General features: G+C 46.0%; 4 protein-coding genes across 5 annotated transcripts in view; 2 read left to right on the top strand and 2 right to left on the bottom strand.

Moving 5' to 3' along the window:
• The window catches only part of LOC126578463 (zinc finger CCCH domain-containing protein 3), a 2,496-nt gene extending 694 nt beyond the window's left edge, over positions 1-1,802 (top strand). Inside the window, exons 1-3 of the mRNA XM_050241053.1 lie at positions 1-135; positions 207-981; positions 1,060-1,802. The exon at positions 1-135 is cut by the window's left edge and continues 694 nt beyond it. Of these exons, the coding sequence (XP_050097010.1) occupies positions 1-135; positions 207-981; positions 1,060-1,560 (1,411 nt within the window). The 3' untranslated portion in view covers positions 1,561-1,802. The remainder of the gene's footprint in view (positions 136-206; positions 982-1,059) is intronic.
• LOC126578466 (merozoite surface antigen 2, allelic form 2) lies at positions 1,738-6,922 on the bottom strand. 2 transcript variants are annotated; one of them, XM_050241056.1, is made up of 7 exons: positions 6,666-6,922; positions 3,715-3,889; positions 3,090-3,277; positions 2,843-3,016; positions 2,457-2,693; positions 2,145-2,258; positions 1,738-2,075 (listed from the first exon to the last, which is right to left on the bottom strand). In XM_050241056.1, exons 1-7 carry the CDS (start codon positions 6,732-6,734, stop codon positions 1,980-1,982), a joined length of 1,053 nt encoding a protein of 350 aa, XP_050097013.1. In that variant the 5' UTR covers positions 6,735-6,922; the 3' UTR covers positions 1,738-1,979. The 2 variants fall into 2 exon arrangements, with proteins under 2 accessions (XP_050097013.1, XP_050097014.1); XM_050241057.1 differs by lacking the exon at positions 2,457-2,693 and having other exon boundaries at positions 6,666-6,920.
• A 678-nt stretch (positions 6,923-7,600) lies between these two features.
• On the bottom strand, positions 7,601-10,160 carry LOC126576819 (probable cytochrome P450 313a1). The gene is made up of 3 exons (XM_050238122.1): positions 9,576-10,160; positions 8,745-8,812; positions 7,601-7,781 (listed from the first exon to the last, which is right to left on the bottom strand). Exons 1-3 carry the CDS (start codon positions 10,158-10,160, stop codon positions 7,601-7,603), a joined length of 834 nt encoding a protein of 277 aa, XP_050094079.1.
• A 2,021-nt stretch (positions 10,161-12,181) lies between these two features.
• LOC126574720 (augmin complex subunit dgt5) overlaps positions 12,182-12,500 on the top strand; it is a 2,252-nt gene continuing 1,933 nt past the window's right edge. Inside the window, exons 1-2 of the mRNA XM_050235068.1 lie at positions 12,182-12,307; positions 12,390-12,500. The exon at positions 12,390-12,500 is cut by the window's right edge and continues 28 nt beyond it. Coding sequence (XP_050091025.1) covers positions 12,222-12,307; positions 12,390-12,500 — 197 coding nt within the window. The 5' untranslated portion in view covers positions 12,182-12,221. The remainder of the gene's footprint in view (positions 12,308-12,389) is intronic.

The raw sequence follows: 12,500 nt of genomic DNA, 5'->3' as shown, positions 1-12,500 counted from the left end.
CCGACGATTACCGAAAGCCATGCTCAGGGACGTCCTTCCCGCGAAGCCGACCTTCGTGAAGCGGTACGCCCTGTCCAGGATAGACGGGCTCACGACGAGGCGCGTGGTCATAACCGATCCTAAACTGTTGAAATTGTAAGTGTTTTTGTCTTGACAGAATGGAGGTGGGCATGAGAAAAATAAAATATCTTTTCACTTTGTTTCAGAAAACGAAAAACAGCCACGAAATCGCTCAACGAACCCGGTAGCAGCAAAGCGACAATTGCGTACGCATCGAAAAACAAGAAGCTGGTGCTCGTCAACATCAACGGAGTGCTGTACCGTTCGTCGACAAATAAATTGCAGAAATCAATCCCGACAGCAAGACCAGCGGCCGCCCAGACAGTCCGAAAGGGAGCCAAGGAGCAAGTGCTCGTCATTCGCGGGACACGCTTCGCCCTGGATCGTACGGGAATGCGGCTTCGTACGATCGCTGGTGCAGGAGATGGTGAAAGGAAGCTCGGTGGATCGATTCGTGCTCCCGAGCCTCACCGGATGCATCGTATCGATATCGGTGGGCTTACGTATAAGGCGCGAAAAGATGGTACCTTCGTTCGGACGGATGTACACCGAACGCGGAACCATCTGAGCGTTGCCAAGCAACGCAGCATCCAGGTGTTGACAAGCAGGCTGAGAAAGTGTAACGAACCGTGCCATATTTATCGACGGCTGGGCAGGTGCTTGGCGCACAGCCGGGGCAAATGTCCGAAGCTGCACGATCCCAAGCACATCAGCATCTGCCGGAAGTTCCTGAGCGGCGAATGTACGGTCGAAGGGTGCCTGCTGTCGCACAATGTTACCCTGGAAAAGATGCCCGTCTGTCGGTTCTTTCTTGAGGGCCGCTGTGTACGGGACGTCTGTCCATATCTGCACAAGAAGGTCAGCGAAAAGGAACGCATTTGCGATGCATTTCTCAACGGTTTCTGTCCACTGGCTGATAAGGTAATGGTTAGAAGGGGATCGACTGATGGTTTCTTGCTTTGTCTGATACAATGTTTTGCCGTCCTTTTCCTCTTCCAGTGTCCCAACCGCCACGTGTTCCAATGTCCCGGGTTTGAGCGAAATGGTCGCTGTGAGCGCATCAAGTGTCCCTATCCGCACGGTCGTAAGGAAACTAAACCGAAACCAACATCACCGCGGACTGCACCGGTGGATTCGGATTCCGATGCGAGGAAACTGGAAACGACAGAAGTTCCCGCCACGATCGCACCTGTTCGTTACTACCGGGAAGACGCCACCGGAGAAACGGGTGAGTTGAGTGTAAGTGATCGAAAGCAGTTGACGCGTATGCTGGGAGCGGTGGACAAAATGAAAAAGCAGCACGGTGAGGACGCAGGATGTGTAAGTATTCAAACAGACGCTGCGACACCACGCGAAGCCGTAGCATCACCTGATGAATCGCCGGAACAGAGCATCGAAGGAGAAGCGTGTGCAGGAGAAGAGGAAACCGAAGAAGATACTAGACCGCCGGTGTTACGGCGCAAAAAGCTTGGCACGTTACCATCGTTTATTCCGATCTAATGATAACGTACCAGTACCGTGATCTACGTTACGTGTTGTGTGCTTGTACTATCGTGTTATCGTTACAGTGAGTAAAAAATAGTAAAATTGTTTGGGCTAATAACCGGTGGGATGGGTTCGTCCCATTCGCTTTAGTCATTGATCGAGGCAGAAAGAGAAAGAGTCGGAGTAGCTAAATCATGTTGTGTAAAGTGTACTTTTTATTTTAGGTAGAAATTTTAAATAAAGATTAGAACACAACACACCCTGGAGTCGGCTGTGTGAGTTCAGAATTTAGCTGCGTTCGCATAATTTGTTCTTCCTCGTTATCTAAAATTAAGCTGCATTCAGCTCTTGCGTATCGCATGAAAAGATTTAAAATGCTTCACTGAACGGCTACAAGCCTTTGCTTCAAGGATATCTCGCCCATCATGTGTTCACTAGTGGACCTCGACGTGTTTCTCCACATGCACGCTTCCGCTGCCACTCTTGTTGTTCAGGAATTGATTAACAGCCGACAATGTGGAGATTGGGATCTGCAATATCAAAGGAAGATGAATTAAGGGAACGTGGATCGCTGTAGATCGTTCGATCGTGAAACGTACGTTGAAGATATCGTTCCAGAAGTTGGAGTTGTGGGTTGAGCTTGCGACCACGTGCGTGCTTGTCGATGCACCACCGGCACTGTGCCCGTTCGACGAGTCAAGCCGGGTGTGAATCTGTGGAAGCAGAACCCAGAATGAAAGTCACGTTACCAGAACAGAACACGTTCCTTATAAAAGCCAAACATGAGTGTATACACGATGAGCAATCTAGTCTATCTCTGTGATTGTGTGCGTTTGTATGTGTCCCCAAAATGTGGTACAAGGATGGGCTGATGATGCGATAAATGGATGATGTAGCCAATTCGGATGTACCTCTTTCTCGTACGAGGGTTGCTGTTGGTGGTAATGAACTGGCGCGAAAGACGATTCCTTTACGATCGTTGTTTTATATGCGATTGGTGCCGGTGGTGGTGGTGGTGGAGGAGGCAATGGAGGGTGCGCAAATTGTGCACCCAGATTGGAGAACGTTTGGAATTCGAAAAAACGATTTATGTCCAGCCCTTGCGGAGGAGCTCCGCCATGCTGCGTCGAGGTGTGTACCACGGCGACCTGGGAGGCATTTGGATTTGGGAGCGATTACAGTGTCTGTGCATTATTTTTTCGAGTAAATTTGGTCGTGTGTACGTCTGTGTTTGTTGGGGATGTTGGGAGCTGTCCCGGATTCAAGACATTCATCCTTCACGATCTTAATAGTATACCTTGTGCGGGTGACTGATCACTTTCTTCTTATAGACGGTCTTGTGGAAACCATGCTGCGCTGGGGCGGGATGTGCTGGCGGTGCCTTCACCTCGGTGTGCACTTCCTTGTGGTATTCACGGTTATCGATGCGCTCAAAGTTTCCCCCATGACCATGCTCCTTCGAGATAACAACCTGCCAAAGATGTAAGCAAAAGGATATGCAATTATCCGGAGGATTGTGCCTCAAAGTTGCCGCCAGTCCTTACCTCAGTCGGTGGCGCGGCACCATTGGTTTGGCCCAGTTTGACTACCTTCTTGCTCAAACCTCCCGCATGAGATTCGGCGCCCACTCCTCCGGCAGCTCCTACTCCATCGAGTCCACCGCCGATGGCGGCACTAGCGCCGACACCACTGCCAGCCGTTGCTCCCGCGTAGGCTCCTCCAGCGGTGCGTTCTAAGAAGTGTTGCTTCCAGTCAGTTACGACGTCTATTTCTGCTATCAAATTACTTGCGCTGTGTTGCCAATTGTTCCAGCCAGGTGCAAGGCGCATGCAGTGTAGTGCAGTTAAACAAAAAGCACCGAGAGTATTCCTGCTAGGCTTTATCTACTACATAAAAGGTTAGTGCGTAGCGTGTTTTCGTGTAAGAAACGTACATAAATCATGCAGTTAGTAAGGGGAAAGCAGTTAGATCAAGTTGCAATCGTTTATTAGTTCGCTTTTTTTCTGTCGCATCCAACACTAAACACAGATTATTTCGGACTCGTGTGCAAGGATTAATCGACGTAGTAAAACCGATGATTAGTACAGTCCGGGAACACACTGGTTAGTCAATAGTATCCTCCTGGCGAGCGGGCAAATGCTCCCAGGAAGCCACCTAGCAAACCGTTACCGTTGCCACCGACGATTCCGCCCAATCCAGCCCCCGCCTGCTGTCCGTAGGGGGTGCCCGCCGATGCAGACAGTCCACCGTGGGCGGAATTGCCCGTCAGTAGCCCTCCGAGGCCGGCCTCCGCATGGTAACCGCCGAAGTTGACGCCAAACTTTCCATCACGGAAGGTGAGAAACTGTAAACGTAGATGCGTAGAACCTTCACTTGTCGTATCAACGTGCGTTTTTGCGGTGGAATGCATTGTACAACCGGGGCTCTCATGAATAATTAAACACTAAACACCCGCACGATCACGATCCTCCGCGGGACACGGTGACACTAACGGAATTTCGATCAACCGTAACCGATGACGTTACAGCTGCTGATAGAAATCAGCTAATTTATGGTTGTGGCACCAGTAGATGAGGCCTTCCTCAGTGACTAGTAACATTGGCAAGCGAATAGCGAGAGATGAACCGAGCGTAAAACCTGCTGGCCATTTGGGAGAATCCCGCATGAAAAAATCAAGATCAAGGCTATTTGCTATTCCATCTAGAACTCTGCATGCCTGCAAACATCGAGCTTTAAGTCGGTTTCTGGTTTCACCATTCTTACGATCATAACTTTGGATCAATGAACCCCATTATGGAAGCGAATATAGCGCCCGACAGTTTGATTACTCTTCGCATATCCTCTCCCCAGGGCAAATGCATTGCATTGCATCGGTCAACATTCGAATATTGTTTTCTCGCAAAATCAGGTTTCCCATCCGGCATCTGCCGTACGGCTGAGGCTGATCCACACGGACCAAGACGAGACCTGCTAGTGTCTCGTCTCATCGTCACACAGTAAACCTGTTTTGCCGGACTCCCGTTCTAGGCCCGTCACCAGTCGCCGTCGTGTGGTGAAGGTGTGACGTTGACACTGTGATACGCTAGGCATGGATCATTCCATTCAGTGCTATAGCATATATATATCGCTACTTAGCTTTAGTCGTCACGACGAATCTATGCATCGAGTAGTATTTTGCTAATTTGCAATGGAAAATTCTAGTGGCCAGCGATCAGCAGAAAATGGAAGTGGAAAAAAAGGCAATTTTTATTAAAACTCCCTGACTCGTGCCATTCCACCCAGCTCTAGAAGATTCCTACTAGAACTAATCCATTACCACCCCACTGACTCATTGACGACCTTCCACGAGTAATGAGTTGTTGTTTTTTATCGTACTGCGCAGCCCCAAACTCATTAGCTTCCTATTTCAAATCGAAACATAAAAAAACGGCGCTCTCGGTGATTGGGAGCCATCAACGACGAATAGATTCGTTACAGACGGGCCTTGTTGATTCCTTGTTGTTTTTTACGTGTGTTCCATTACAAGGTATAAACGAAAAGGCTAACCTGAATCTGATCTTAAATCACACGCAGTCTAAACGCAATAAGACAACGCTACCGGACGAACGAGCGGTGCTCGTGTGTTCAAGCAACCCATAGGATTCCAAACTGAAGGCCCCGATGAGGCCGGCATATCGAACCGGCATATGTGTACGATTCAATGTCAAGTGTAACCGGCGCCGTCGATGCATTCGACCAGAGTTACTTCCCGTCAGGCAACTTTTACTTTTATTTTTGATCAAAATAGTTATCGCTTGACGAACAAACCGTTCTCAACGCACCATACTGAGGCAGGTTCGTCACTTTTAACAGTTCTTCAGCTTCAGCGGGGTTCAGTTCAGTTCTGCTTATTGTAATATTTAAGCAGCGAAAGGGGATAAAACTAGCAGACGCGACAGAAGTCCCGGTAAAAGCTCATACATATTAATGCCCGCCGCGCAGATGCTACGAAAGTGGCAAAAAGATTGTTCATGCATTAGCAAAGACGAAAGATTTTCAGCATAATAAACTTTAGGCAAACCAGTTTAGGGAGTCTGACCGATAGCTTCCTCTCGGCCTGAACCAGGAATTCGAAAGCCATCTGAGGGAGGTGTGACTAGGGAGAGAACACCTGCGCGCGCATTAGACGATGGTTTGCGAACGATGTTTTATGCCTGCGTGCAGGGTGCTAGCTGAATTCAGACGACTAACGGAAATGGCGTTGACGTTAGTGGTGTGATGTCGATGGATCACTCGGTCGCTAAAGCGACTTCCTTCTATGTTTTTATATTAACTCTCGGCTACCCATGGGTAGCGACCCGTGAAGAACTCGTCAACAATGATCACCGCTTCTCGTCCTCTACACTGATTGGTGCAAAGTTTAATCCGAGCGTTTTTTGGGCTGTTTTCCATCGCGAAGCATGACCGATCGCAAAGAGGTTCGTTGCTGACGTAAAACCATCGCCCTGAAGAGAGAATGGAAAACGATTTCTGGAACGTGCGATGTAAGATACACTGTGATCGGACTGGCACATCAAATGAAAAGAAGAAAAGAAGAATCATTCTTCAAGAAGGTAGGAACCGTCGTCAGAATTTGCTTTGACGGTGACTAAGCACATGAGCTGAGCTTAATGAGTTTATTTCGAGATGTTTTCATACGGTTCGGTGATTTCCATTATTAATGAATCCATTATTGAATTAAGAGCCAAGATTAGATGCAGCATGACTCGCAACTATTTCCATCGTGGCCTATGGAGCCATGATCTGGGCAGTTGCAAGGTAGTTATAAGATTTTAGGTTCTTGGAAACTAGTCAACTGCACACTAGTGTTCTTTTGGGGTCCCAACATGGAAGAGTGGAGAGAATGGCACGTAAAACAAAACCCCTATAATGTGGGACAACACGCCTCAGGAATTGTCTATGACTTTTGTATGGTAATGATCGATGGTCCGATCAACGCTCAATCGAATCGACTGCAAAACTTTTCCCATTGGCCATGCTACTCACGTTGCTGACTGACAGACGCGTGTCGGAGGACATGTTTCTCTGACGAATCATGTCAGTACATTCTATCTTTTACACATATTCCGAGTCACACTTACTTGGGGAACTGGAACGGTCAGTACGCACTGTACCAGCATCAGCAGGGCGATCGCGATGAATGCTCTCATCTTGTCTGATTTATGCTACTTTCCAAGTGATTAAACTGCTTTGTTCTTTTTGTCTGATTAACACTTCCACGTCACGGTGGCACGATCTACACACGATACACTCTGTGTGCGTATTGGGCTTTCGCACTACGTTTTCTGCGCTTAGATGTAGCGCGCTCGAACGATCGACTCGCACTGCTTGAGAGACGATCATTGCTATACGCTCTTAAGGCCCGGCGGATCACTCGCGGAATCCGTTCGTCGACTCCGCGAACTTCGCGTGATCGAAACCGTGGTGGTGGTTCGTTCGCCAACCACGATAATGATGCTTACAAAGATGCTAACCGAGAGCAGAATGGAAGGTAGAAGGAAAAGATCACTTTCAGCGCTCAATGATGGAAAAGATTGGGTACCCATTCATCCGATCAGGATGGAGAACCTGGCTGGCTCGTTCCTTAAGGAGTGATGGTTTCATTCAACGATCGGTGACAGAATGATTGAGGAGTTATATTGGTGATTCGAGAGAGAAATGCTGTTGAGAAAATGACGGAATAGATGCCCAATGCTGGGAATCAAACTTACGTGCGAGGGTTTCTGCTGTATTGAACTCCATCGATATGCTTCATGCATTGTGATAAATAGTAGTTTATTTAAGATGGCAATAGATTCTATCAATTTACATTTTGCACAAAAGAAATTAATTATCAAAAACCACAATTGAGTGAGGAAGACACAGTTGCTTGAAATTGAAAAGCACGCCGAATACTCACACTTTCTTGGACATTTTAATTTTAGTTTGAAGCTCACAGAACAAGCAAAATAAGGTTTCATAAAAGAGTTAAAAGTAGTTAATGTTGACGCATTGAAGCAATAAACTGATACAGCGATCACCGAGACATTAATCGAACCATGTATCCATTGGCATTCTTCATGCTGACGGCAAATTTCATGCTCAAATCATTAAACTTCAAATCCGTCTCCAACAGGTAGGAAGTAAGGATCTTGATTAGTATTACTTTCATCGAAATCATTGCGTACTGTCCACCGATGCAGTTCCTCATTCCCGCACTGAAGGGCAAATACGTAGAGCGATCGTAAGTCGTCGTAGCAAACCGTTCCGGTCGAAATTGATCGGCATCCTCTCCCCAATAGGTGCGATTGTGATGAATGCTGAAAACATTGATGAACACATCAACACCCGCTGGTAGAATGTACTTTCCCACAGCGATTTCTTGTGTTGTTTGGCGGCCAACGAAAGGTGCGATCGGCAGTAAGCGGAGAGACTCCTTCAGTACCATCTCTAGGTAGACGAGCTTCTGAAGCATTTCATATCGAATATCTTCACCAAGAGCACCACAATGTTGGCGTATCTCGGCCACAACCTGCTCTTGTACGTCTGGGTGCATAGGGAGAAGGAGCAATGTGTTTGAAATAGTAATTGCGCTTGTTTCATGTCCGGCATAGATAAACCCGCTGAGATCGTTTTCGATTCTTCGAGTATCCACATGTCCATTCCTTTTCATTGCTGACAAATATTCATCGATAAATTTTGATTTGCTCGGCAGATGCAGAATGTCCTTCGCCGGTTGACGGTATTCTTTTAATGCCTTTTCTTCCTTTCGGTATGTGGTCGTCCAACGATAGATCCAATCGAAAAGGAGGAGAGGATTTAAGAAGCGTTCCATTGTCAATTCCAGTGCTCTGGAAAATTATCATTAGTATGGATTTAATTTTTATACAAATTATCCACTGAAAGCACTAATGGACATACACTTCCAAGTGATGCAAATAGCTGCAGGATGTATCTTCTTGAAAGCACATATCCGATCCAGAACCTCCAGCTGCGGAGTATTTTGCAGAGATACGTTATTGAAAACATGATAAAAATATTGGCGAAACACACGATGTCTACACTCACCACAAACCATATCCAACGTACAACGTGCGATAAAACTGTAGATGTCGAAACACTCAACTCTGTCTACATTTGGAGCCAGATTGCGAATCATTAAGTTTGACTTTTGTTCAAACATAGGAATGAAGCTTTTCAAGATGTTTATATTGAACATCGGTTGAAGCACCTTCCTGAGGGGTCGCCACTGGTGCACCGGACCCGAGAAAAATGTGCCGAAAGGTGTAGTGCGATAGAGACTCGCCTTTTCTAATGCTGTCGGCGATGAAAGAATAGTTTGCGCGTGTTTTGCATCACTCACGACAACTACCGGTTTCGGACCCAACCACGCACAAAAGAATGATCCATATGTTTTAGTAAGTTTCACTGACAAATGCACGATCGTCGACATATTAACGCCAAGCAGAACGTATGCCGAACCAATCAGAGGAAAAATCCTCGGGCCTGGAAGCTGTCTCAGCAACTGCCATGATCGCCGATTGCACCAGGCGAAAGAACAGTAAACGGTCAACAAAAATAGTACACACTGCACCACAGCTGAAATCATTCTGACACCGAAAGTAAAATGATCTGAACCTTTATAAGACGCAATCTGACCTTCAACAAAACCTGTGAAACTGGAATGCAAAAAACAGGGAATTGTCAATACACCAAATAAAAACCAATCCGCCATGGAATATTCAAGGACTTTCGAACGTTCCAAAAAACCGAAAAAATGCTCCGAAGATGCCACGTTTCGCGTCAAAGATGCATCCGTTAGTGATACAAGCGGTCGAGAAGGGACTGATTTACGATATCGATTGAGCAACACACAGTTGTTTGAAAGTGGAAAACTGGCCTCAATTTCGATGTAATTTTATTCTTATTCGAAAATCTATAATTCATAGAAAGAGTTAAAAGTTGCTGATGATTTAGAAGCATTGAAGCAATCATTTATGCGTTAATCGAACCATGTGCCCATCGGCATTTCTCATAGTGAGGGCAAATTTCATGCTCAAATCATTTGGCTTCAAATCCGTCTCCAGCCGATAGGAAGTAAATATCTTAATCAGCATTATTTTCATCGAAATCATTGCGTACTGTCCACCGATGCAGTTCCTCATTCCCGCACTGAAGGGCAAATACGTAGAGCGATCGTAAGTCGTCGTAGTAAACCGTTCCGGTCGAAATTGATCGGCATCCTCTCCCCAATAGGTGGGATTGTGATGAATGCTGAAAACATTGATGAACACATCAACACCCGCTGGTAGAATGTACTTTCCCACAGCGATTTCTTGTGTTGTTTGGCGGCCAACGAAAGGTGCGATCGGCAGTAAGCGGAGAGACTCCTTCAGTACCATTTCTAGGTAGACGAGCTCCTGAAGCGTTTCATATCGAATATCTTCACCAAGAGCACCACAATGTTGGCGTATCTCGGCCACAACCTGCTCTTGTACGTCTGGGTGCATAGCGAGAAGGAGCAATGTGTTGGAAAGAGTAATTGCACTTGTTTCATGGCCGGCATAGATAAACCCAGCGACTTCTGTTTGGATCATCCGTCTTTCATCATGTCCGTTCCTTTTCAACGCTGACAAATATTCATCGATAAATTTTGATTTGCTCAGCAGATGCAGAATGTCCTTCGCCGGTCGATAGATCTCCTTTAATGCCTTTTCTTCCTTTCGGTATGTGGTCGTCCAACGATAGATCCAATCGAAATGGAGGAGAGGATTCAAGAAGCGTTGCATTGTCGATTCCAGTGCTCTGAAAAATTAGATTTAATTTTTATACAAAACATACACTAAACGAACTAATGAGCTTACTCTTCCACGCCATGCAAATAGCTGCAGGATGAGTCCTCTTGGAAGCGCATGTCCGTTTCGAAAGTAGTAGCTGTAGGAATAGTATTAACAGAAACGTTATCTAGAATAGTATTCACTAAAGCACACGGTACCCACACTCACCACAAACCATATCCAACGTACAACGTGCGATAAAACTGTAGATGTCGAAACACTCAACTCGGTCTACTTTTGCTGCCAGTTTTCGAATCATCAAGTTTGACTTATGCTCAAACATAGGAATGAAGCTTTTCAAGATGGACATGTTGAACATAGGTTGAATCTGTTTCCTGAGTGGTCGCCACTGGTGCGCTGGACCCGCGAATAATACGCCAAATCGTGTGAAGCGATAGACACTCGCCTTATCTAATGCTGCCGGCGATGAGAGAATAATTTTCGCCTGTTCTGCATCACCCACGTGCACTATCGGTTTCAGACCCAACCAAATACACCAAGTTGTTCCATAGGTTCTAGTCAGATTCAGCATACAATCCAAGAACGTCGAACATTTAACACCAAACAGAACGTATGCCGAACCAATCAGAGGAAGAGTCCTCGGTCCGGGAAGCTGGCTCAACAGCTGCCATGATCGCCGATTGCACAAGGCCAAAAAACAGTAAACGGTTAACACAAACAGTATACACTGCACCACGGTTGAAATCATTCTGACACCGGAAGGTAAAATTTTCTGAGCCTTTATAAGAAGCAATCCGTGACCTTCAAAAAAAACCTGTGAAACTGGAATGCAAAAAAAGGGAATTGGCAATACCCAGAATAAGAACAAAACCAGGGAGAAATATTCAAGGACTTTCGAACGTTCCAAAGAACTGTAAACCGCTCAGAAGATGCCACTCCGGTCAAAGATTCGTCCGTTAGTGATTCAAGGATATCTGAGCGAATTTTGCCAGCGAAAACTGGTGGGCATTTCAGCGAAAACGAAAGGTTTATTCGTCCCGTTAAGATTGTAAAGCTTTAGGTTGATTGACCTGAAGGACTCGTGTCTATGCGCGTAAAGATAGAAGCGGAAGAGAGAGTGAGCGGCCGCGTGCGCACTCGTTTATCTACCATTACGCACGTGAGTACCGGTCGCGTGCCGTCTTCTAATGACCGCATCGGGGCAGCTTAAACAGCTAATTGTTGTGTAAACAAGGCAAGTATCAAAAAGTTCCTTGCCTTTGGACGTTGGAATTTTGCTTTTCTAAAAAGACGTATTATGTAAAGGTTCGCAACAAAAAATACTCACACGCATTGTACTGAAGAAGTAGTTGAAGTCTCGTTGTTTCAAAGAAAGTTATTTAAACCATCCCTCTATTTCAGCTGAAAGATGATTTCCCTGCGGTTTCGTACGCTTGTCGTCCAGCCGTTAGTGGATACAAATTCAAAATAGACAAATCTTTTGAAAAAGCCAAAGTTGTGAGAAAAAAGGCCTCCGGTGAGAATGCCTATGAAGGTGGATCCACACCAATTTGCTGCAACCCACAAAAATCGGACCTAAAATCGATGACAGAGAAAGATTCTTGCCAAGCGTTCATTATCGCTCTGTTGGAATAAGGCCATATGTTTAATGAAATAACTTAACTGTTCTGAATTTCGTCGTATCACCGATGCGATAGCCCTTTTTGGTCCGTAAATGCTTTGTTGGTGTGGACCCACCCTAAGCATGGATGAACTCAACGGAAACGTCAATATTAACGGTTCATTCCAAATTTGATCGGTTTGTTGACTTTGAAATTGGAAGCGGCTTTGTCGGAGGAAAAATTGCGTAAAAACCCTGGAATGGACGATATTACGAGATTCAAACAGTGGGCATCCAAGATGGGCTGCGCACCGGGCAGTGTTCCTCCTGATGATACGCTGAAAAGGTGAGAGTAGGCTATTGTTTTCGAGGTGTGGTCGTTGCAGCTTGCGGAGAAGTTATTGTTTTTTCCGTTTCCCGTTTTGCAGAGCATTTCGCGGGGATCAGAGCACAATGCTAAAACACATCATGCAGAAGGTGCGCCCCCGACAGGAGATCTCGCTGATGCGCAAGAATGTGCTGGTTAAGAAGCTACAGGA

This window comes from Anopheles aquasalis, chromosome 3 (assembly GCF_943734665.1).
Source record: "Anopheles aquasalis chromosome 3, idAnoAquaMG_Q_19, whole genome shotgun sequence".
Classification (NCBI taxonomy): domain Eukaryota; kingdom Metazoa; phylum Arthropoda; class Insecta; order Diptera; family Culicidae; genus Anopheles; species Anopheles aquasalis.
This window is presented reverse-complemented; position numbering and strand designations above follow the sequence as displayed.

Bases quoted from the DNA above. Each gene is read 5' to 3' on its own strand.
- LOC126576819 (XM_050238122.1), bottom strand. From the start codon at position 10,160: ATGATCCAAACAGAAGTCGCTGGGTTTATCTATGCCGGCCATGAAACA. The intron at 8,813-9,575 runs GTTCGATTAACG...CCGGTGCACCAG, and splicing joins GAAATGCCGATGGGCACATG to TGGCGACCCCTCAGGAAGGT. The intron at 7,782-8,744 runs GTTTGAACAAAA...TTTGCCCTTCAG, and splicing joins TTGAAAAGCTTCATTCCTAT to TGCGGGAATGAGGAACTGCA.
- LOC126578466 (XM_050241056.1), bottom strand. From the start codon at position 6,734: ATGAGAGCATTCATCGCGATCGCCCTGCTGATGCTGGTACAGTGCGTA. The intron at 3,278-3,714 runs GTAACGGTTTGC...AACACTTCTTAG, and splicing joins CGGAATCGTCGGTGGCAACG to AACGCACCGCTGGAGGAGCC. The intron at 2,259-2,456 runs GTACATCCGAAT...CTGCTTCCACAG, and splicing joins AACCCTCGTACGAGAAAGAG to ATTCACACCCGGCTTGACTC.